Source organism: Euprymna scolopes, chromosome 9 (assembly GCF_053919585.1).
Source record: "Euprymna scolopes isolate OS-2025 chromosome 9, ASM5391958v1, whole genome shotgun sequence".
NCBI lineage: Eukaryota > Metazoa > Mollusca > Cephalopoda > Sepiida > Sepiolidae > Euprymna > Euprymna scolopes.
Genome location: NC_136490.1, coordinates 26,060,153 through 26,083,279, shown reverse-complemented (window position 1 = coordinate 26,083,279; position 23,127 = coordinate 26,060,153). Strand labels below are relative to the sequence as shown.

Genomic DNA, 23,127 nt, shown 5'->3' with positions numbered 1-23,127 from the left:
TCTGTCATCGTATCATGGGCAGAAAGATAAGTAAACAGAAAGCTTTTTACATTACATTGTTACAGTGTCATTTTCGATTACGTCTTTCAAAAGTACAAGATCTTTTATAGCCGTAATTTTCTCTACTTTCAATGACTTCATTTTCGCTGTTTGGTATCCCTACTTCCTGTCTCACCAATTTGATTCTCGGTTGACCTTTTGATTTTTTGCCTATAACATTTTCGGTTCATAACCACTAAAATATGTATTACCTAAAACGCTTACCCAAATATTTGACATTTTTACCAACAACTATATCCAATTAGGCATGTTTCTAGCATTAAAATCTGAGTTTTTAAAACTTTTCTTATTTATAAACCTAATGTTTGATTTCTTTTTCTTTCTTTTTACCTGTAGTTCTACTTTTATTCTGTGTTTTATATTGTGATCAATTGTCATTTTAATTTTAAATCTTGAGACTGTCATTTTGTAATAATTACCATATCTCCATAACTTGTTGGAAGAGGAGCAATCTGTTTCAGTGGATTAAAAAAGAAAAAGCACTACAAGAAGGCCCTATGATACAATGGCTAAAATTAGCAATTATCAAGATAAGGAAAAGAGTTTGAAATGTGTAAATGATCTACATTCTGATTTTGTTTCAAAAGATCACCAGTTTGAAAATTGATAAATGCAATTATTCATCGGATAAATTGTACAAAAAAAAAATCCTTATTTTTTGTACTTAAATGTTTTTATTACTATTTTTTTTTTTTTTTGTTTTCAGCCTGACTTGCCTCGAGTGAAAACTGAGATCGAAGCCATGAAAGCTTTTAATCACAAACACATTTGCAGACTCTACCAAGTAATTGAGAATGACGAAAGAGTCTTCCTTGTACTTGAGGTAAGTCAGATCTTGTTTGTATTTGAATGTGGAGTCAACAGGAATTTGAAAAAAGAAAAAAAAAGTTGGTTCTGTTTCAGGATTCTCTCTATATTAAAGAAACAAAATTAAAGAAAAATCTGTGATGGAACTTTATCAAATAGTTTTATTTTTATTAAAAAAAAATTTTTTTTTTAAGCAATTAATGAATCCATAGGCATTACAACATGAATCTAGTATGAATTATTGTTGAGTGCTCTCCCTTTGTTTCTTTACATTTTTTTCAAAATGGCGGGCGAGGCAGTCATTCCTTGGATACTCATAAAATTTTACTTTATTTAAAAATAAAGCTACATGGTTGATTTTATGTGACTTTTGGAATATGCTATTTTCATTTCCTCACGGATATGTACATGAAGATTTTTCTTTAGTTTTGTTTTTTAATTTTAATTTCTGGATAAGAATCAAAAAGCTTAACAAAGAACCAATGTGTATATATAAAGTAAAGCCAGTTATTTTGTGTTATGGCCTAACACATACAAAATATTTAATTCTATTTTGGTGTAAAAATGTTCCTGATGCTACCAGATCAGGCTGTTGTAAGATGCTGGCTTCTTAGCCTAAAATGCATCAAACATTGATGTTATTTTTTTTTTTTTCATGTTTCTTTTTTTCAATCATGTTTTGCAAAGTAAAAAATAATTTTATTCAACAATTGGAAAATATAAAGAACTTCCAAAATTATTGGATTCCGTATTGGACAATCCAAAAAGGGTTGATATGCCTTAAAACAAACCAAACATTGTGAATAAATATTTGAATATATAAAGAACTTGAAGCATAGAAACTTTTTCAAAATTACAGGATTCAGCATTAAATAATGCAGGAAGGGTTGATATACCATAAAATAGAACAACCAAACCAATAAAAATATGGTTATAATCAAAGTATTTTCTTTAAAAAAAAAAAAAAAATGTGCAATAGAACCCTGGGATACAATAATCTTAGTATACGTTTTTTTCAGGTTATGATGTGGAATACAATGTTTTTCCGGCCCCTGGTTACGTTATTTGCCCTATTTTACAGTGTTATTTCTAATGTTGTTTGATTATTATATACTGTACTGTATTTTGTTACTAATTTTTAATGCTGTATCCCGGGGTTCTACTGTATTTGCAATTTTTTTATCCATTATATACATTATCTGCATCAATATTTTCATTGTGATTAGTGATTTTCAGAAACAGAAGGAAAGTTTTCTGAAGGGTTGTCATCCATCCAAATTTGACAATATTATTTCCACAACTTCTGTGTATGTAAACAGCAAGCAAGCTGATTTATTTTGCAAGTTATATTTCATATTAATTCTAGTGAAGAAAACAACTGTGAATATTTTGCAGAGTTTTGCGAGTAATAATATGCATGATACTTGGATAAATATAAACACTTTGGCAACACAGACCATCTACTTGTGTATGTTAATAGTATTAGAAAAAAATGACAAACTAAGGAAAAGGCTTTTTAAAAATTTTTTTGATTAGTCTTCCATATCATTTATTTTCATGCTATATATATATATATACATATATATATAATATATATATATATATACACACACACACACACACACACACACACATATATATATATATACACACACATATATATATATATATATATATATATATATCTATACTTTGTGTATATTATCTTGGAAATTTTCCCACTAATGTATTTTAGTCTATTAATTCTTTGATTTTAGCTTTCATAAAGAACAAGAACTAGTTAACTATTTTTATCTCCTTTGTATTTTTATTTTCTGTTGAAGCAATTAAAAATTTTGAAAACATTTTCAAGTAGGAAAAAATATACATGGTGATCTAGAAGTTCCTGAGGGATTTTTTAACTTGAATAGATTCTTTATTTTTTTTTATGGTACCTTCATGGAATTTTAAAATGTAAAAAGACAATGGTGATTTGTTTTTAAAAAAACAAACAAAACTTTATGAAATTTAATCTTATGACTTTTTTTATTGATTTGAATTTTAATTTTCTTAAAATTTCATAAAAATTGTCTAGTAATTATTTATTGTATTGTTTTTTTTTATAACAAATTGTCTTCATTTTTCAATTAATTTTTCATTAAATTTTCTCTGTAATAACAAATATTTTTTCATTGAAAAAATTGGTCAGTATTTGTACGAAAAAAAAAATATCATGGAATTTTGTTTGACACCTTCTGGCGTTTAACATGAACTACACAGAAAATTCTGACTGGCACAGCTCTTAAGTACCATTTAAAAAAAAAAAAAAATTGATGTATATTCATGACTTTTGAATTTCAGACTAAAAGCTAATTTTTTTTTTCGACGATATATCTGCTATATGTGTACATTTTGTCCAAAACGAATGGTTTGTAAATGTAATATGACATGAACAAATTTATTTATGCTCTACCTAGAAATTTTACAATTCTTCATTTTGGCTCCAGGAACAATTCCATCTTGTAACCCCTTGATGTAAATACCCCTGACAAACCCGACAAGCAGCTAAATCCCCCCCCCCCACAGTATAGATCTCTAGATTTAAGAGAGCCTTCTTTCTACTCTAGTTTCTTCCCCAGAACCGCTAGATTTTGGAATTCCCTTCTGGGTCCCTGCTTCCTCAACAGAAGTTCAAGTATAACGTGAACCGACATCTTGCTGCCTAACTCCCTACATAGTACCCCTGTAGCTTATGTCCCCGATAGTAACCCCCTACATGAAAGTGGCAATGTGCCTTGTTTGGGGTGAAAATGTAATAAAAGAAAGCCATTTATTTTTTGTGTCTAATGTAACAACGTAAAAGTTAATGAATAAAAAAAAAATATATTCCTACAAGTTTGAAACATGAAAAACAAATTTAAAAACCATAAAACACTGGGCCCAGATTGCCGATTTGTGGAAATAGATAATGGGAAGTCCTCAGGTAGTGGTTGAGGGTTTTTTTTTTTTTTTTTTTTTTTTTTAGGTAAAACAAGGAGTCGAATACAGAAAAGTTAAAATATTTAAAAAATGTCAAATTTTGGGGTGTTTAGGGCCCAAAAACCTATATCTGGGATTTTGCTCCCAAAAGGGCAAATTAGATATTTGGGCATATTTTAGTGAAAAATGATCAACTGACAGTTGTTCAGGGCTTGTTGTAAGTCTAATAATTTGAATACAGAAATAGTATGCATATTACTGTTGCATACTGGTTATATTTTAGAAGGGATGGCATATGTATTTGTTGTTCGTGCTAGTGTTCATGTTGGTGTGCAGATATATCGCGTATATATAAAGAGAGAGACAGTTCTGTATATATAAAGAGACAGGGTACATGTTAATACAGGAGAGCCGACAGCATGTAATACACAATGAGAGGAGATTTAGATATATCGATAGATAGATTGATAGAAGAGATAGTTTGACATTTATACGTTTGACAGTTCTGTGAGTGGGAGTGTTTCTATAACATTGACACATATATTTCTTTACCTATTTTTGATATGATGATTTTCACAAAGTTCTTATAATATAAATTCACAATACCTTTCTGTTGTTGAATAACATAACACGAAGACGCAGATACAAAAAGATGATGTTCGTTTATTATTCCATACGACTGGTCAATGGCTTTGCATCAAGGAATTCAAGTTTCTACATGATTCTTTCTTCCAAGGTTCCATGTCAGCTCTGTCTCTGACTCACTGACTTCTCTCTTCTCCCCTGACTGACTGACCAACCGATTTACCCTTTGCCAAGCCCCAACTATATTAAAAACTCAGTACGTCATTGCATAACCAATACGTGCATATCAGGCACGTGGCCTGACACACCTCGCGTTTCCACAAAGCCGACTCTCTAACCTAATTTTTGATTAACCCACTTTACAAACATTTTCCATTGTCCGTTTTTAAATTCCTTATTTTAATTTCATTTCTTTAACAGAAAAAAAATTACATCATTAGATTCATTTTCCAATAAACAGATATCTGACTATTTTATGTGAACTAAACAATGGTTAATTCTACATTCCATTTTCAATAACATTCTGTATTATTTATTTTAACTTATGATCGGAATTCTCAATTCCAAATCTAGCTTCGCAAGTTCAAATCCTCAGCTATCCTATCTCATATTTACTCACTTACAAGAACAGGTGACTTGTTCTTGTAACATTACAACATATCAAGTAAGATATCGTCAGCAAGAGAAACAAAAATTTCTTTGGTAGGTTGAAAAGCCTTGCATGAGATCTAATAATGTGATCATTTGCACCACATTTAGTGCAATACTTATTAGGATGCCATTGATTGGACAGCTTCACAACACCAGGATTAGAACATTCAAGCAGTGTACACATATCAGTAAACTGTCCAGTTGGTGATGTTTTTTTTGAAAGGAATTGCAAATAATTACGGATGTCCTTATTGTTGAACTCTAAACATTCCTCCGCAAGTTTCCTAATCTGCAGCCATCATTCATAGCCATCAGCTCGAATGAATGTTGAATTATTCCATGAAGAGAATGATTCAACTTCACCCATTTAAAAATGATCACACGTTTTTTTTTATTCCATTTTTACTCCAAACAAGGTACAGTGCCACTTTGATATAGGGGCTACTATCGGGGTCATAAGTTGCAGGGGTACTGTGTAGGGAGTTGAGCAGCATTGCACTTGAACTTCTGCATGTCAGTACAGTTGAGAAAGCAGGAAGCCAGAAGGGAGTTCCAAAGTCTAGCAGTTCTGGGGAAGAAACTATTAGAGTTAGGAGGCTTTCTTACATCTAGGGATCTCTACTGTGTAGGAGTGGGATTTTGCTGCTTGGCAAGTTTATCGAGGAGGTGCAAGGGCTTGTAGTTCGTCACAGCATCCACCATTAAAATACTTGTAGAACAGGCAGAGGGATGCAACATTTTGTCGATGGGACAGAGATTGAAGCTTAGAGAGCAGTTCAGGACCTGTCAGGTTGGCAACTCTCTTTTGAACCATGTCCAGAAGCGATGACTAGTAGCAGATACACCAGCCCAAATGTGACAATACTCCGTACATGGGCGAATGGGAGCCTTGTAGAGGTACAGGATATTTTCAGGCATGAGTAACTTTCTAGCACAATAGAGAGAGCCCACTTTCCTCACAGCAGCCTTAGCAATGCTCTCAATGTATCTGTCCCAACTCCTGTTCTCTGTGAACGTTAAGCTGAGGAGTTTGAAAGAAGTACTTTCAAGTAATGTATCTTTAGCCATAGCTATTAGTGGTTGAGAAGGTTTCTTGTAATTATTGAAGGAAACGAGCATTGAATGTGACCATCCATTTTTGTCCCCATTCCACTATAGATTGGAGGTCTTCCTCTCGTGTTTCTGCCATTTCCTTAAATATGTATTCATTTGTTTTCTCCTCATGCCTGTTATAGAACATGGTGTCGTCAGCAAATATACCCATCTCAGAGACAATTTTATCAGGGAGGTTATTTACGAATATTAGGAATAATAGTGGTCCAAGGATGTACCCTTGAGGTACACCCACATTTATATCATTGTTTAGATGTACGATCGAGGACAACCTGGATTTTTCTCTTATTTAAAAAGAATTTAATTATGTTAAGTATTTGTCCAGTAATACCGTATGATCTGATTTGCATGAGAAGACCATTGTGCCATACCTTGTCAAAAGCCCTAGATATATCTGAGGCTACTGTTCTACCTTCTCCTACTTTGTCCAGTGAATGGTATATATGTTCAGAGATTACAGTTAGGATATTTGCTGTCGAACGGGCTTGCCTAAATCCATATTGTTGGTCAGTCAGAAGTTTAGCAGCTGAAGAAGGTGATGGACTAGGGCTTGGTTAATTATGGACTCAAATATTTTGGTGAAAAGTGGGAGGAGGCTAATGGGGCAATAATTTAATAGATCAGTTCTCTTGCCAAAATTCTTGTAAACTGGTACCACAGAAGCAGTTTTCCAGCAGTCAAGAAAGCAAGATTCGTTAAAGCATTTGTTGTAAACTTTGGAGAGGACTGAAACCACCTGAATTCTTATCTTTACATTATATGATTTATTGCCAACATGTGCACACAGACCCTCAGCTTCAAGCTCTGCATGACTCTTATCAGTTCTGGTGGTGATAGCATTGAGAAGGTTTTTATCTGTCTCTTTCTCTCTAACAAGAAAAAGTGGATGCTATGTTCTACATGGGTTGGGAGTGTGATTTTCCCACAAAATAACTTTTGATCCATTTTGGTATCTTTTTAGTAACTTTAGTGGTGTGATGCCCTACTGAAACATTATTTTTAGCATCAATCATGCTCTTTGATTTCCACACAACTTGTTGTTCATCACCATCCTTGAAAACCATTTCAAGATCTGTCTTTATTTCTAAATCACCATTACATGTTAGTTACTGCAAAGTTGATTCAACAGTCATTTTAACAAGACCTTTGTACTGTGAGTCCCTTCTTATCAAGAATTGCAGTCACAGTTGGATGCAACTTTTTCTGACTTTCAAGTAGTTCATTGCTTGTTGGAACTGAGATACCTTTTGTTAGATAATATCATCCTCAGCTTTCTTATCTGCTCTTTAGTTAGGACAAGTTCATGCATTGAAGCAATAGATTCATTTATCTTAAATTTGTGTGATGCATCTACAGTCTCAGTAAAAATATCATGACCAATTTTAACAACCATTTTCTGTGACTTAAAATTGATTCAATGGATCAAATAACCCAGAAATTAAGTGGTGGACAATTCTGGACACTGCACCAAATCATTGATATGAGAAAGTAAACCATCATTTCTTTCTTTCATCATTCGAGAACCCAGACAACGAAAACACTTTATTTTCTTTGTTGTTATAACATTTTCACTCTCAACAATAAAAAACTGTAACAGCATCAAACAACTTTACTTCTGTAGCAGCAGCTGAATTGCATCCATGATGCTTTGAAGAATTTCAACCAGTCATTAGAATCTTGGATTACATTGGATTATTTTCCACATTTACTAATACAAGCATCATATTCAGGGATTTGGTTAGTGAAAACTGCCACCTGTAATCAATGATTATTTGGAAGATTTGTTTTTGTGTAATAGTCACTTTGCTGATTTCTTCCTTATGTAAATATATATATGAAATGTAAATATTGATGTTATAAAACAATTACTGCGACAAAAAAACATTGTGAATGAAGTTTAAATAATATAAAGGAAAGTTTAAACAAAAGAAAACCAAAAACATCCCAAACAGACACAGGGAATTTATCAATGGACAATTTTCAATTTATAGAAAATGAGTATGTATGCTGCAGTTCATGAACAGTAACAACAGTGACGGTATTCCAATTATAGTACTCAAAAAACTTCAACCTGAACTAGCGCCCATACTTACAAAACTGTTTAAATGTTGTCTTAAGGAGAATAGTTTCCCATCTCCCTGGAAAATTTCATCAGTATGCCCTGTATTTAAGAATTCAGGTGATCGCTCATCCCCCTCTCAGTACAGACCAATAAGTCTCCTGTGCGTCATGAGTAAGTTGCTGGAATCTGTGTTAAATACAGAAGTAATCAACCATCTCAACAAAAATAACCTTCTTAGTGACATTCAATATGGTTTCCGTTCTGCTAGATCTACAACAGATGTGCTTACAGTTATATCGCATAGGATTAGCAAATCTCTCGACGGAGGCAACCTTTCTAGGGCAATTGCTCTTGACGTATCTAAAGCCTTTGATAGGGTATGGCATAAAGGTTTACTTCATAAGATCTCTAGCTATGGTATTGCTGGAAATGTCTTCTCAATTATTAAATCATTTCTTTCTGATAGGTTCAGAAGAGTAGTAGTTGATGGACAAAAATCAGAAGCTCACAGTATTAATGCCGGTGTCCCTCAGGGGTCCATCCTGGGCCCAACTCTTTTCCTGATCTACATTAATGATCTTCCAAATCACATCCTTACATCATTTGTAGACATTTATGCTGACGACACTACCATTTATGGTAGCACATCTAAGACAGTAAACGACCAAGTTCTCTCCAATTCTCTCTCCTCTGATCTTGAGCACGTAGTACAATGGGGTAAGGAGTGGCTGAGTACTTTTAATGCATCTAAAACCAAGCTTCTCTCTTTACATCATCAACATTCTGATCCACATCTGGCATCAATTGAAATGAATGGCTCTCGTCTTCAGGAGGCCTCAAGTTTTGACAAACTTCTTGGCTTAACCATTACTCCTGATCTTAAATGGAACACGTACATCAAATCTGTTGCCAAGGCCGCTGGAAAAATGGTGGGATCTTTCTATCGATCCGGTAGATATCTCACTGCTGATGCTATTCTCTATCTATATAAGAGCCAGGTACGTCCAAGGATGGAATACTGTTGCCACATCTGGGCAGGAACTGCTAGAAAGGACTTGGCCTGCCTTGATAGAGTTCAAAATAGACTTCGTAGCCTCGTAGGAGATGTCCTTTTCTCCTCCTTGCAACCTCCATCTCACAGAAGAGATGCTGCGAGTTTGTCTCTGATGTATCGTTATTTTCATGGAAAGTGTTCGACTGAGCTTCAATCTATGGTCCCCCCTCGCCAAACTTTCACAAGAAACACTCGTCTAGCTGTAAACACTATCAATAATTCCCCCCACTCTTTATCTGTGCCTAAACCTAAACGTAGATTCCATGAACAAAGCTTCTTTCTTAGAACTGCACGCCTGTGGAATTGTTTTCCTGCTTTCCGGCTGACTACAATATGGTTGTGTTCAAGTCTAACGTAAATAAGTTCCTGATGAACCGTTCCATATAAGTTATCAATTTTACCAAATTTTCATTACTAATGATTGCTATATTGTCCAATTTCTACTGTACACTCTTTAACCCTTATCCTTGAGTGGCCTCTTGGCCTTGATAATGTGGTGATGCCTATGTAAAAAAAAAGAAAAAAAAGTAAACTAACAACATGGCATGCATTCAACATCCATTTTCAACAAATGTTATTTGTTTAAAGATGCATGATTGTGAAAAGAATCGGGGAAATCTTTTAATTTTTCTTGTAACTATGAAATATTTCAAGGTAAATTATTCTGCAAATGGCTAAATCTCACATAAGTCTGTTTATTGCATCAGAGAGCCCATAAATCAAGGATTTAAAAAAGCATATACTTTAATATGTAGGCTTTAGCCATTTTGAAGATATTTTGCAATTTATGAAAAAAAAACCCACCCGATTTGAGTAAAAAAAAATGTACAATTTTGTCATGTTTTTTACAAAAAAGAATGAAAATTATGTTCAATTTTTTCTGGAAATGTTAATTTGTTATCGATTATATGAGTTGCTAAGTTAATTTTCAACATTAGCAAACCTAACAAAGTAAGTAAGGAATGTGATTTTTTTTCTATTTTGGAGAGTTTTTTCTGAGGTTGGTACAATTTTGCTTTTGAAAAACAGACCCCGACCAAGGTTGTTGATTACACTGCAAGATCTTATAAAATCGCTAAAAATGATGCAATTCACTTTTCCTTTTTTTTTGTCAGAAATTTATTTTACTTTTTTATGTATTAAATTCAGAAAGTTAAAAGTACACATCAATTTCCATTACTGGGCCCATTGTGTGAAAATTGTGGATTAGTTTAAAATGAATAGCAAATTGAATCAATTTAGAAACTAAAATATTTATATATCTATAAAAGTGTGTGTGAGAGAGAGAGGATACGATTCTCAACCTACATACTCAGCGAATTTTTGATCTATAGACTTGAAATTTAATATATAGGATATTTAGACACATGGGGATTTTTCAAAGGGAAATGGACAAAAGGTTGAAGAACATCCCCTTTTAGTTTCAGGTCATGATGGCAGTAGTCATCTAAAGAATCTATGAAGTGTATTAGCTGCTCTGGATCAGGTAAGATTAAAATTAAAGAGAAGTAAATGCAAGTTTCTCCTCCCTGAAGTAACATATTTGGGTTCTAGTGCCTCTTCCAGACAAGGTAGCTGCCATGACAGGAACACCTCTGCCACAAAACATTACAGAATTAAAAGTCTACCTCAGGGCAGTTAACTATTATCACAATCATTTACCGGAGTTATTGATGATACTAGAACCGCTTCACAGCTTAATGAGGAAAGGTGCTCTGTAGGTGTGGGGTGCTGGACAAATAAGGGCCTTTGAAGAAACAAAGAAGATGCTGTGTTCTGCAACCCTTTTAACTCATCTTGACCCATTCAAACCTATTCTAGTGTAAGTAGATGCATGAATTAGATGTAATGGCTCATAGAATGGAAGATTGAAGGGAAAAACCAGTATACTATATTTCATGAACGCTGTGTGAGGCAGAATGGAGCTATGCACACATTCAGGAGGGGTTGGCCCTGGTTTTTGTGATAAAAAAAGTTACACCAATATTTGTATGGAAATAATTTTACTTTGGGATTATTTGCTGAACACAAACTGATTCCTTCTCTTGCTGTAGCTTGGGTTAATGCTGGGCCCTCTTTCCAGCTACCTACAATTATAAATTGGAGTATCATACTGGGTCCCTCAAAGGAAATGCAGATTGTCTCAGTCATCTTCCAATCAATGCACAGGAACAAGATGGCACACCAAACACTAACAGAATACACATGATGAACTTGATTGATGCTCTAGTAGCTGTGGCGGCGGTAAGAATGGAGACAAGAAGAGACTGGACTTGAGATGGGTGTATGAAGACATCATAAATGGCTAGAGCAAGTGCATCCCAGACATAGCAATGAAGCCCTATTTCAATAAGTGAACAGCGTTTACATGTGAAGATGGTGCGATATTCTTGGGAAATAAGGTTGTAATTCTGGCCAGACTTGGAATGAACGTATTGCGGCAGTTGCATCATACACACATAGGGATTGTACAGATAACGGCCCTTGCTTGCAGCTATGTGTAGTGGCCAAATCTAGACACTGATATTGAGAAAACCTGAAAAGCTTGTGGAACCTACATGCTTAATAAAAGTAACCCTAGCAAGGCTCCCATTCATTGCTGGTATATCCAAGTTGACCATGGGAAAGAATCCACATAGATTATGCGGGTGTCCATTTTGGGGACACGTTTTTAATAGTAGTGGATACTCATTCAAAGTGGACAGAGATATGCATAACGAAAACATTTTCTGCGATTCAATTCTGCAATTGAGAAAATAAGGATCTTTGCAACTAGTGTTGGGACGATTCCTAATTTTTATACGATTCCGATTCCGATTCCAGGAAAATATTGATTAACGATTCCGATACCAAGTACGATTCCGATTCCTTGGGAATTTATTGTTTTGAAATATACCAGGTAGTTTTATACTTATGGTCGGTAGTTCCCAAATATGTTCCCTAACTTTGGAAGAGATATTTTATGTCTACACTGTCGTGTTTTGGATTAAATAAAATTATTATATAGCAAACTAAACGGAAAAATTAGCAAAATTTATTCTAGAGAAAATTTATTTTACTTAATTGGAATACAGAAAAAAAAAAACTCAAAGAAAATAGAATTTATCCTTCAGAGAAAAAACAAATAAAATAGAATTTATATAACAGAACAAAAACAAGAAAATTAGAGAATAAATACACACGATTCATTATTTTGGTCCTCATAATTAACAGATTTAATGAATTAAATAAAAAAAATATAGCGGAAGAGAAAGAAAATATATACTAATTAAATATAAAAAAGATAAATATTTAATTTAATAATTTATAAATGAACATGCGTAATGAAAAAAAAAAAACAATATACCACGTGACATGGCGCCGTAGATACAAAATAACCGGGTTTGTATTACTGTACACATAGATTCGAAAAAGTTGTCAAAAAACAAATATATAACAAACAAATATTATCAAAGGCAAGATAAGTTACTTTTCTACCAAACTGGATACATTTTTTTTTGTTTTTATTCAATGTAACATGTTTATTCAGCTCGAAAAACATGCAGTGTTTACCGATGTATTGGAAAATGCAAAATGGCGCCCGACACTCTCTTTAACATGGTAAGTTCGGGAAAAGGTGTTAGAAATAATAAACTAGACAAAATACTATTAAAAAAAACACCGAATATATATCAAAATATGTCACGGTAACATATATTGAGCGAGTTTCTAGCAGTATTTTGTATAGTTTATTATTTATAACATCTTTTCCCAAACTTACCGTGTTAAAGAGAGTGTCGGGCGCCATTTTGTATTTTCCAATACATCGGTAAACACTGTATGCTTTTCGAGCTGAATAAACATATTACATTGAATAAAAACCCGAAAAATATATCCAGTTAGGTAGAAAAATAACTTATCTTGCCTTTGATAACATTTATTTGTTATATATTTGTCTTTTGACAACTTTTTCGAATCCATGTGTACAGTAATACAAACCCAACTATAAGTCCTTAGTAAAATTCTATTTATAAATACTTTTTAAAATGAAATTATTTGATTAATCGTAAATATTATTTAGACATAAAAATTAACTGATTACAAAACCTTTTAAAAATATATATATTAATTTCTTTTTCGTTCGGCAAAGAACTGCGCAAAACACTTTTAATTTTCAATTTAAAATTCTAGAAAAAAGATTATATTATTCTGCTTTTAATATAATCAAATTCAGGGTTTTATCTTTCTGGAGAAAAAAAAAAATAATGGATTTTATTTCAATGAAATTAAAAAAAAAAAAACTTGACTGAATTGAATTAATTACCCTTAAATTAACGAAGGGGTTATTTAATAACTTTAGGTTTGGAAGAGATAGGTATGGGGTCGATTTTTTGGAAACTTCAAAAGAAACCGACTACTGTCAAAACTTTGCGAAATAATACAACGTGATCAATTTCATTTTAGAGATATTTCTTTCAAAAGCCTTCTTTTAAAAAAAGAAAAAAAAGTATATTGTTCTATTAAACCGTTTACTGTTTAAATAATTTGACTTTGCTCGTTTTATTTTAAGAAAATATAAGTTTAAAAAGCATTTTCATTCAGTATTAGAAGATTTGTCAGTAAAAAAAAAACAATCGCCAAAAAGATAAACGTTTTTTTTATTTTTACTCGCAATGTAGAGCCCTGTATACTTCTTTTCAAGTTAACTCTTTTGTAGTTTTGATTACAATAGATCTGAATGAATGAACCTTGTAAGGGAGGGGCACTAAGCATTGCCCTGTTAATAATGAATTTCTTTGGTTTCTTTTTATTTCTCTCTTGCGGTTAGAAATATCAGGAATTTTTTTTATTTTTTTCAACATCAGACTAAAAGAATCGTAATGAAGGAATCGGAAAATTAAGGTATTTTTTAACGATGCGATTCCGATTCCGATACCTCCCAAAATACACGATTCTTACGATTTCCGATTCCGATTAATCGTCCCACCACTATTTGCAACACATGGACTGCTGATATTGGTAGTGAGTGATAATGGTCTCCGCTTTGAATTCTTGATTTGTAAAGCATTCATGAATGCCAATGGAATTCGGCATATTTTCACAGTTCCTTACCACCCATCCTCAAATGGACAAGCAGAACACACTGTGCACATTCAAAGAAGTGCTTAAAAGAATGGAAACAGACCACAAGGCAACACTCAAAACCAAGGTGAACAGATTTTTATTCACTTATAGGATAACTCCCAACACTTCAACTGGGGTTTCTCCAGCCGAGCTGATGTCCAAATGGCAATTAAGGATGGCATTTCATTTGGTAAAGCCAGACACTTACAAGGCTCTGTACATGAAAAATAAAGTGGAAAGGAGGAGTAAAGTAATGGTACCACTTTGTAAATTCAAAGTAGCCGACCATGTACAAAATATGGATCTACTCAACGATGGATTGAAGTACCATTACCAGACAGCTGGAAGCAGTGAATTTTGAAGTGGAGACTGGTGGAAGGATAGTAAGGAGACATGCGGACCAGCTTGTGAAACTTTCATCAATGTCAGCAAAGAAATTAATGCGTGAGATATAGACATATAAAACTACAGAGAATTCTGAAGTTTCTGACATACCTGAAGTTTCTGGCACACCTGAAGTTTCTGGCACACCTGAAGTTTCTGGCACACCTGAAGTTTTTGGCACACCTGAAAGTTTAGTACCTGAGAGCAGACATGGATGGAGCTGCAGGGGTCCCCGTAGTGGTGGAAAAACTGGCATCACCACCCACTTGCAGATCAGAACGTACTCGAAGATTGCCCATAAAATTGAAAGATTATGTTTGTAATTCCAAGTAAGATTGAAGGGATATATTAGGCAGAGTTATTTCCCTTGCATCACTAATTATAATGGGACTAATTATGGCTCTTTATAACCAGAGGGTGTAACTGTTTTTCCAGCATATTGAGCGTAAATAAAGAAAGCATGGGAGCGGCCATTTTTGTGCGATCGTAACCACTGCTTGTTTTGTTACCATATTAATTCAGTCTTGTGTGTTTTTATTCATGCTAAGTGTTCCAGCAAGTACACATTAAACGGTTTAGAAAAAAATACTCGCATGCATGTCTCAGTTTCTGTATGAATTAAAATATAATAGTTATGCATATTTTATGACCGGGCAACGCCTGATAGCCTGCTAGTGTTTTATAAAAGAATATTTATGAACTGGAGTGCCTACTCAAAATATGAAACATTTTTGAAAAAAAAATCATTATCTTTGGTTGCAGTATTTTGTAAAGCGCAGTAGATTTACACTTGATTTTTGATTTGTTTTTTAGAAAAAAAACATCAATCACTAGACATCATGTTTGAATTTAACTGAAACATTTTGAGTGGTAAAATTCAGTTGTAAGTATAAGTAACATTCTTCTGGAGGTTTAAGGTTCAATCCTTACTGCAGGCGATACTAGTAATACAATTGCGAATTACTTAGGATTTCTCCCCGGTCTTGGCTAACAGAATGAGAACATGCTACATTGGTTAAATAAATAGTTCCGTTCAAAATTCTGTTTGGATTCACAAATTTGACAGAAGGTCGGAGGTTCCATCGGCATAACGTGAATGAGAACACTAAAGATAAGAACAGTAGTCCAAATAATCCAAATATGAATTGAATAAAGTATCTTTTTGTTGTCCAGGTTATTTCACTTTGAAGTAATGAAAGTTTATTTTTCTTTAATTACTTGCAATTTTTTTCCATAAAAATAAAAAAAACAATAAAAAAGTACAAAAAAGCTGTTTAAAACTAGCATAACATTTCTGTTTTCAAATAACGTTTTATTTCAGAAGTGTGTTTATTACTAAAACTAGAGGAGGAGGTCTTTTTATTGGTTATTCGCTAGTATAGGAGTATACACATCTAATCTTATTGGTAGGGGCTCAGTAGTGTTCTATAATAAAATTATTTATTGAAAGACAACTTTTTTTATTAAAAAGAAAACTAGTAGCCTGAAACACAGATCTCTGTAGGTCTAGCTAAAACTTGAAAAAAAAAAAGTATACTTACTCACAAACTTGGTATGTTTTTAATTGGCATAACCTTGGATGTATATGTAAAATTAAAAAAAAAAAGAAAGTTTTTTTCATTGGAGGGGGAGGGCAAATACTCATTTGTATCTTTTAATGTGACGAAGGCACGCACATCTTTTGATGCTAGGAAGACACGCACATCTTTTGATGTTATGATGTAAAAGTGTTAAAATGCACCATATGTGCACACACCTGCCATGATCATCTTACATGTTCCGGGATAAGGCTTTCTGTTGATCCAGTCAGTGCTACAATGAAGAGTCCTCCTACTAAGCAAAACCAGAGTTCAATTTATAAACAAATAATAAATATTTAATTTTTTTCTTAACAAATGGTACCCGTCTACTTGGGTGAATGACAGACTTTGCAGCATCAAATCTTTGCTTGACTAGATCAAAACACTCAAGCCTCATTAGTTTCTTGGCCTCAAAAGAACCCAATCTGGTTGGAGGGATACAGAGGCGGAATCGCTTGGTAGCTCTCCCCAAAATCAAAAATCGTTTCACTTCCACTCTTCCTCATCTTTTTCCATCGGGCTATAACTGCCTCTTTTTCTATTCTCCTGGGATCTTTTCGCCTTTTGGCTGGTTCTGGCGTTTTGTTGGTGGTCATTGTTCAGTCATCCAGGGGAGACATTCACTGAATATAATATCCAACTAGCCTCCAGAAGTTGTTTCTCTCACAAAGTTAATCTCAGCAGGACTCTTTCCTCAAATGAGGTACTTAGTTTTTTTAAACAAAGGGAATATTTCTTGGGTGATTTGATTGGTTCAAATATATTTTCAGCTCTTTGTCCCCCCCCCTCTGGCTAATCATCTATCACTGCAATGTTTGCTATTCGCATGCATGTGCAAAACGTGTGCAGTGCAGCAGCACATGTTTAAAAAGGGAAGTAACTCTGATATTTTTTTTCCACATTCTTTTCCTACTTTGCGATACAGATTTGATCCTGCTTGCCTACTACTACTTTTTTGCTCAACACACACACTTCCAAACACCCGGGCAATGCCGGACGCCCAGGCTAGTCTATAATATAAATTTCACGTGCCTGTTTAAATGTATGCATGTATGTGTGCCTAAAACTTTTGATAAAGGCGATTGATTTTCATGAGATCAGTATCATTTTGAAGCTAGACATCTCGGACGATAAATATCGAAAAATTAGCCAAAAACATTAATTCTTTCATCCTCAACTGGGCAGTTTTCTACAAGGAGGGGTCAATTTTTTCAAGCCATTTTTGCAAGTCATTGTATTGGTTGGATTGACTTTGCCTAATTTTAACGTTCCGTACTTCCAGTTGTATCATGGAGTAGCAGTAAGACGTCAGATTTTCTTTCACTTTCTTTTCCATTTTCATATCACGGGTTTAAGCCTTCCTGCCTTCTACCACTTGTTTGCTCAACACACATCTCCAAACACCTGGGCCACACCGGGACCCAGGTTAGTCATTAATAAATCAAAATAAAATATGAAAAATTAAAATTTTACCTATTTGTGTGTGTGTTTGAGGGAGAGGGCTCTAAAAATAATGATGAATTATTTTTAACTTTGTTTTAAAGTAAAAAAAACAAACTTTTACAAAAAGGTTTTTTACCTTGGAAAGAAAGTAAAATTGTCAGAAATTTATTTTGATGGCAGCAGTGTTAGATATTTGGGTCAAGCCCCCATTTTTCTCTTTTCCTTTTGTAATTTTTGATAATCATTTTTTTTTTTTTCTTAACTGTTTGTTTTCATCCAATTCTTTCTGCTGACAATTTTGTATGTCATAAGAGGCTCTAAACACATTCCTGATGTCAACTAATTCTAAGTAGACTTTTATTTGCCTTGTTCACAACTGCTGAAGAAGTTGTCTGACAGAATCCATTTGTTCAATGGTTATGTGTGGGGTGTCATGTCAATGGAGATTGTGGAACTGTGTTGAATGGGACAAATAACTTCCTCTGTCATTTTAGAAAATAAAAAAAAACTTGATTTCCTTTTGGGAGTAGGGTTGATGGTCAGGGTGGGTGGGTTGAAAATATGCTGTCTCAATGGAGTGTTGGGAATTGGGAAAGAGCATTTAGATTTATATAGAAGTAAAACTAAATGCTCTTTCTCGGCACTCCATTCAGACAGCATATTTTCACAATTCAATCACTAATATATATATATATATATATATATATATATATATATATATATATATATATATATATATATATAATGTCATCCACATACAGTACTGTTTCGCTGTTTCACAGCTCATCAGTTCGGCTAGACAAACAACTACCTCAAACCAGGATATATATATATATATATATATATATATAAATATATATATATATATAATAAATAAGGATATTTTTTTTTATAAATTGCCAGATCTATTTAAGCTCAATAAAAATGGATTATACTTTTAGAGCATATATATCATTTGTAAACAATTCAAATACCACAAGTATATTTAAATCACATTCATGTCAATTTATTTGATAAATGGTACTTACACGTTTCGTTTTCATTGAATGGTATAGGTAGACCAAACAGACCCACATAAATCCATAATCCTCTTCCACCTTTGATTCCAAAAAAAAAAATTTTTTATGAATTTATGTGGGTCTCTGATGAGTTATTTGGTCTACCTATACCATTCAATGAAACATGTGTAAGACATACCATATATCAAATAAAATATGAATTTGATTTAAATATACTTGTGATATATGAATTTAAAATAGAAAGGAAGAGACAAAATGCTTGATGATTCGTCTGTTCAGTGGGTTTTATTCAAACAATCTTTTTCAAATGTGAAGTATATCTCTTTAGTTTCCAGTTAGTGTCGGATATTCATATTTCTATCCTGAATATCCAACACAAAATGGAAGCTGAAGAGATATACATTTTAAATTCATATTGTCGGATTTTTTTATTCTTTTATTATCATATATATAATTGTTAGTGATTGTATTATTATTAATTCCTGGATGTTAATTGAATGAAACTCTAGTGTTTATAAAATAGTGTCAATATCAGATAAAGCTCTGTTAAAGTACAAGTTTCTTTATAGAAACATTATTGGCTATATATGTGCATACATGCTTTAGCTGTGATCTTGTTCAAAATCCAGCTTTCTTTGGCCTTTGTTGGTATGAAAGTTGAGGAAACTGGATTTTGAATAAGATTGCAGCTGAAACATGTATACAAATATGTAGCCAATTATGTTTGTGTAAGGAAATTTGTAGTGATTGCGAAACTGATTTACGCTCACATGCCTGCACATTTTGTAAAGTCCAGTTACTTAATAGAAAATCAAAATGGCAACACGCAACTGATTTTATGCATAATGGTCATAGAGAAGTAATGTGAATTCCTGCTTTTCATATGATGGGCATGATGTATTATGGACTGCATAAAGCAAGCCATTTGAAGATAAGCCATGTAAACGTACAGTGTTGAGATGCAACAGATCATTTACTTGAGTCGACATAGAAGGCCGAAGGAGATGTAAAAGAAAAGTACAGTTGTTCAGTGCTGAAGAAAACTAGTTTGTGTGTGTGTATATATATATATATTTAATTTATTACTGTTTTATCTGTTTAGTTACCCATGTTTCCGCTACCGAATCATATCAACGATCCAGTAACTTTGTCAGACTTGGGCAAAACTTCTGTTCAAGTCTGACGAAGTTACTGGATCGTTGATACGATTCAGTAGCAGAAACATGTATAACCAGATAAAACGGTAATAAATTAAAAAAAAAATATATATATATTTATATATATATATATATTTGCTCTGCAATAGTATTGAGCACCTTCAAGTTTTACTATTAACCAGTTCTGCTATATATATATATATATATATATATATATATGCACACACATACTAACAGCATTCTCTGACATTGTCTGGGATCTTTCATTTTTGTTTCCCTCCTCACATGATGTCAAGTGTGACGTCATAGCATATCTATATACTAGATGGTCGTTCGGTTGTAAAATATGCTTAAATATCATATTTTGATTAATGCAGATTTCGTATTTATTATTATATTGGACCCAATACATAATGATTTAAAAAGTAAAAAAAAAATGACTTGTGTGCCACCACCGAGAATTGAAACCAAAACATTTAGCTTACAATTTACTTTTTCCTTTGACGTTGATGCCTGAGCTATGAAGACATGTTTACTGCAAGACTAAAAATTAAAACCTGAACTAATAGCTATTACGTTAGGCATGCATATTCGTAATGGCGTCATTCAACCTTCACTGGTAAATTCCAGTTTTTAAAATTTTCACACTTTTACACCGATTTTCTCCGGCTAAAATAAATGAATGCCCTATATATTAAGTTTCATGTTTGTAGACCAAAAACTGACAGAAGTTTGGTAGACAAATTTTTTAAAACGAATATTTATATATACTCATACATAAATATATATAGAAAGAGGTTTGTGTTTACTATAATCTTTTTATGCAAATATTATTAAACTAATAGGGAATTAATTAAAATGAATGTTTAAAAGAAGATGCAAATTAGCTAGATCTTTTGCAGATGAATCTAATTTCACGACCCATATATAACAAAGTTGTATTTTCTTTTTTTAAATAAATAGAAAAAAAGGATTTTTTATATGAATATCAATACACACACACACACACACACACACACACACACACACACACACACACACAAAAGAAATAGGAATATATATATGTATATATATATATATATATATATATATATATGAGCAAACAGTTAATAAAACATGTTAAAAAACATTTTGAAATGAGTTAACATATTTAATCTGAAAAGGAAACTCTAGATAAGTGGATAGTCCTTTTAATTGTAATTTTTATTTCATATATATATATATATATATATATGAAAAAGTTGGGCACATTTTCTGCACTAACAATAATGTGAAAATGTCCTGTTTCAAGTTAATTCAACTTTACACAATATATGCACTAGCTTTTACATATTCTGCTGATGTATGTGGTATCAGTTGCAATGTTAACTAATTTGCATATTGGTTTTGAAAAAGAACATTTTATTGATTAATTATAATTTATTTTTAAATTTGTTTTTTTTTGATTAATTTTTATTTTTTTATTTTTACTCAAAACAAGGTACTTGGATGTAAGGAGCTACTATTTAGGATCATGTCTACAAAGGACTGTGGAGAGTTGAGCAGTGAGATGTCTGTTCACATTAAACTTCTGCATATTAGTACAGAGAGAGAATTTCAAAATCTAACAGTTTGAAGGAAGAAAGTATTAGAGTAAAAGGCTTTTATGTATCTAGGAAACCTAAGCAGTGAAGGGGTGGGATTTTGCTGCTTGTTGGCTTAGGAGTATGTACATCAAAGGGACATGAGTATTATGAGTTCATCAGAGCACGTTCCAATAAAATATTTGTAAAACAAGCATAGGGATGAAACATTATGGTGATGAGACAGAAGTCGGAGCTTAGTCAATAGTGTGGGATCTATTGAATTTGAGATTTTTTTTTTGGACCCTTAAAGTGAGAGACTAGTGATAGATGCATTAATCCAGACATGACAACAATTCCATGCATAGACGAATAGTGGATTTGTAGAGATGTAAGATACTCTCATGTGTGTAATTTTCTAGCACAGTAGAGGGAGGCCACTTTTTCCTTGGTGTATTTGTTCCAGTTCATATTGCTTTTGAACATTAAGCTGAGGAGTTTAAATGATGAGCTCTCAGATAAGGTGTGATTTGTCATGGCTATCACTGGTCGAGAAGGTTGTAATGTTTAAAGGAAATAAGCTTAATCTCAGTAGCATTAAATATTACCATCCATTTACGGCCCCATTCCACTACAGACTGAAGGTCCTTTTCTAATATCCATTGCCTTGAATATATTTACATTTGGTTTCTCTCATATCTATTATAGAGCATGGTGTCATCAGCATATATACCCATCTTGGACTCTATTGTATCAGGGAGGTCGTTTATGAATTTCAAATCATACTGGTTCAAGGATTGACCCCTGAAGCACACCTAAATTAATATCATGTTTAGATGTATGACCAAGTTAATGAAATTATGTCATTAAATATGTGAATCAAACTGTCCCTCCCCTTCTCTCTCTCATCAAATGTTAGTCTTGTGTATTGGTATTAGTACCTATGTGAGTGTAAGCTATGCTGACTCCCCCTTTGATATTAGTAATCAAAAAGAAAATGTTGATTGGATTAAATATGAAACTCGATGAAATCAATTAGAAATGTTTTCAACAACACAAACTTATAATTGCCTTTATATGACTGATGAAACCATTTTTTATGTAGCTTGTAGTAATAATAATAAAAAAAGCTGTTGATCACAAAAGTAGGGAGAGAAATGACTCTATAATATTTATATAAATTATGATATTTCTAGCAGGACCTGTGGAAATACCATGGAATGAGAAATATATTTAATTGACAAATGTTTTGATAAAGCTGATATTTTTCTGGATAAATTAGTTTTTTTGAACAGAAATACCAATAATACATAGCAAATATGAGTTTAATATTTCTATGAAAATAGTGTCAATTGTGTTTTAAATATAGAACTGACTCAAATGAGATAAATTAATAAGTACTAATAAATACTTAGAAAATATAGTGTGCTACATAGTTCAATACAAATAATAAAATCACATTATAAGAGCTAATCTTTAATTTATTCCTTCAGTCCAGCAACTCTTGGCAGACAATGTCTTTTTTTTTTTTTTTTTTTCCATCAGAGAGGCGGTAGCACTCTCTATATAGGGATGGCCCGTACACGCCT

The 23,127-nt window shown here is 32.9% G+C and overlaps 1 protein-coding gene and 1 long non-coding RNA gene across 10 annotated transcripts in view; one reads left to right on the top strand and one right to left on the bottom strand.

The window, feature by feature from the left end:
• Positions 1 to 23,127, top strand: part of LOC145284468 (maternal embryonic leucine zipper kinase-like) — a 303,478-nt gene that overhangs the window by 129,996 nt on the left and 150,355 nt on the right. For all 9 annotated transcript variants that reach the window (XR_013868840.1, XM_080133303.1, XM_080133306.1 and 6 more), the window contains one exon: positions 767 to 883. Coding sequence is in view for 8 of the 9 variants with exons in the window: in XM_080133303.1 (XP_079989429.1) it covers positions 767 to 883 (117 nt within the window). In the remaining variant the exon portion in view is untranslated. The remainder of the gene's footprint in view (positions 1 to 766; positions 884 to 23,127) is intronic.
• LOC145284467 (uncharacterized) lies at positions 10,910 to 16,387 on the bottom strand. Its single transcript, XR_013868839.1, has 3 exons — positions 14,943 to 16,387; positions 14,270 to 14,870; positions 10,910 to 12,062 (listed from the first exon to the last, which is right to left on the bottom strand). It is a non-coding gene; the product is annotated as an uncharacterized LOC145284467 (long non-coding RNA).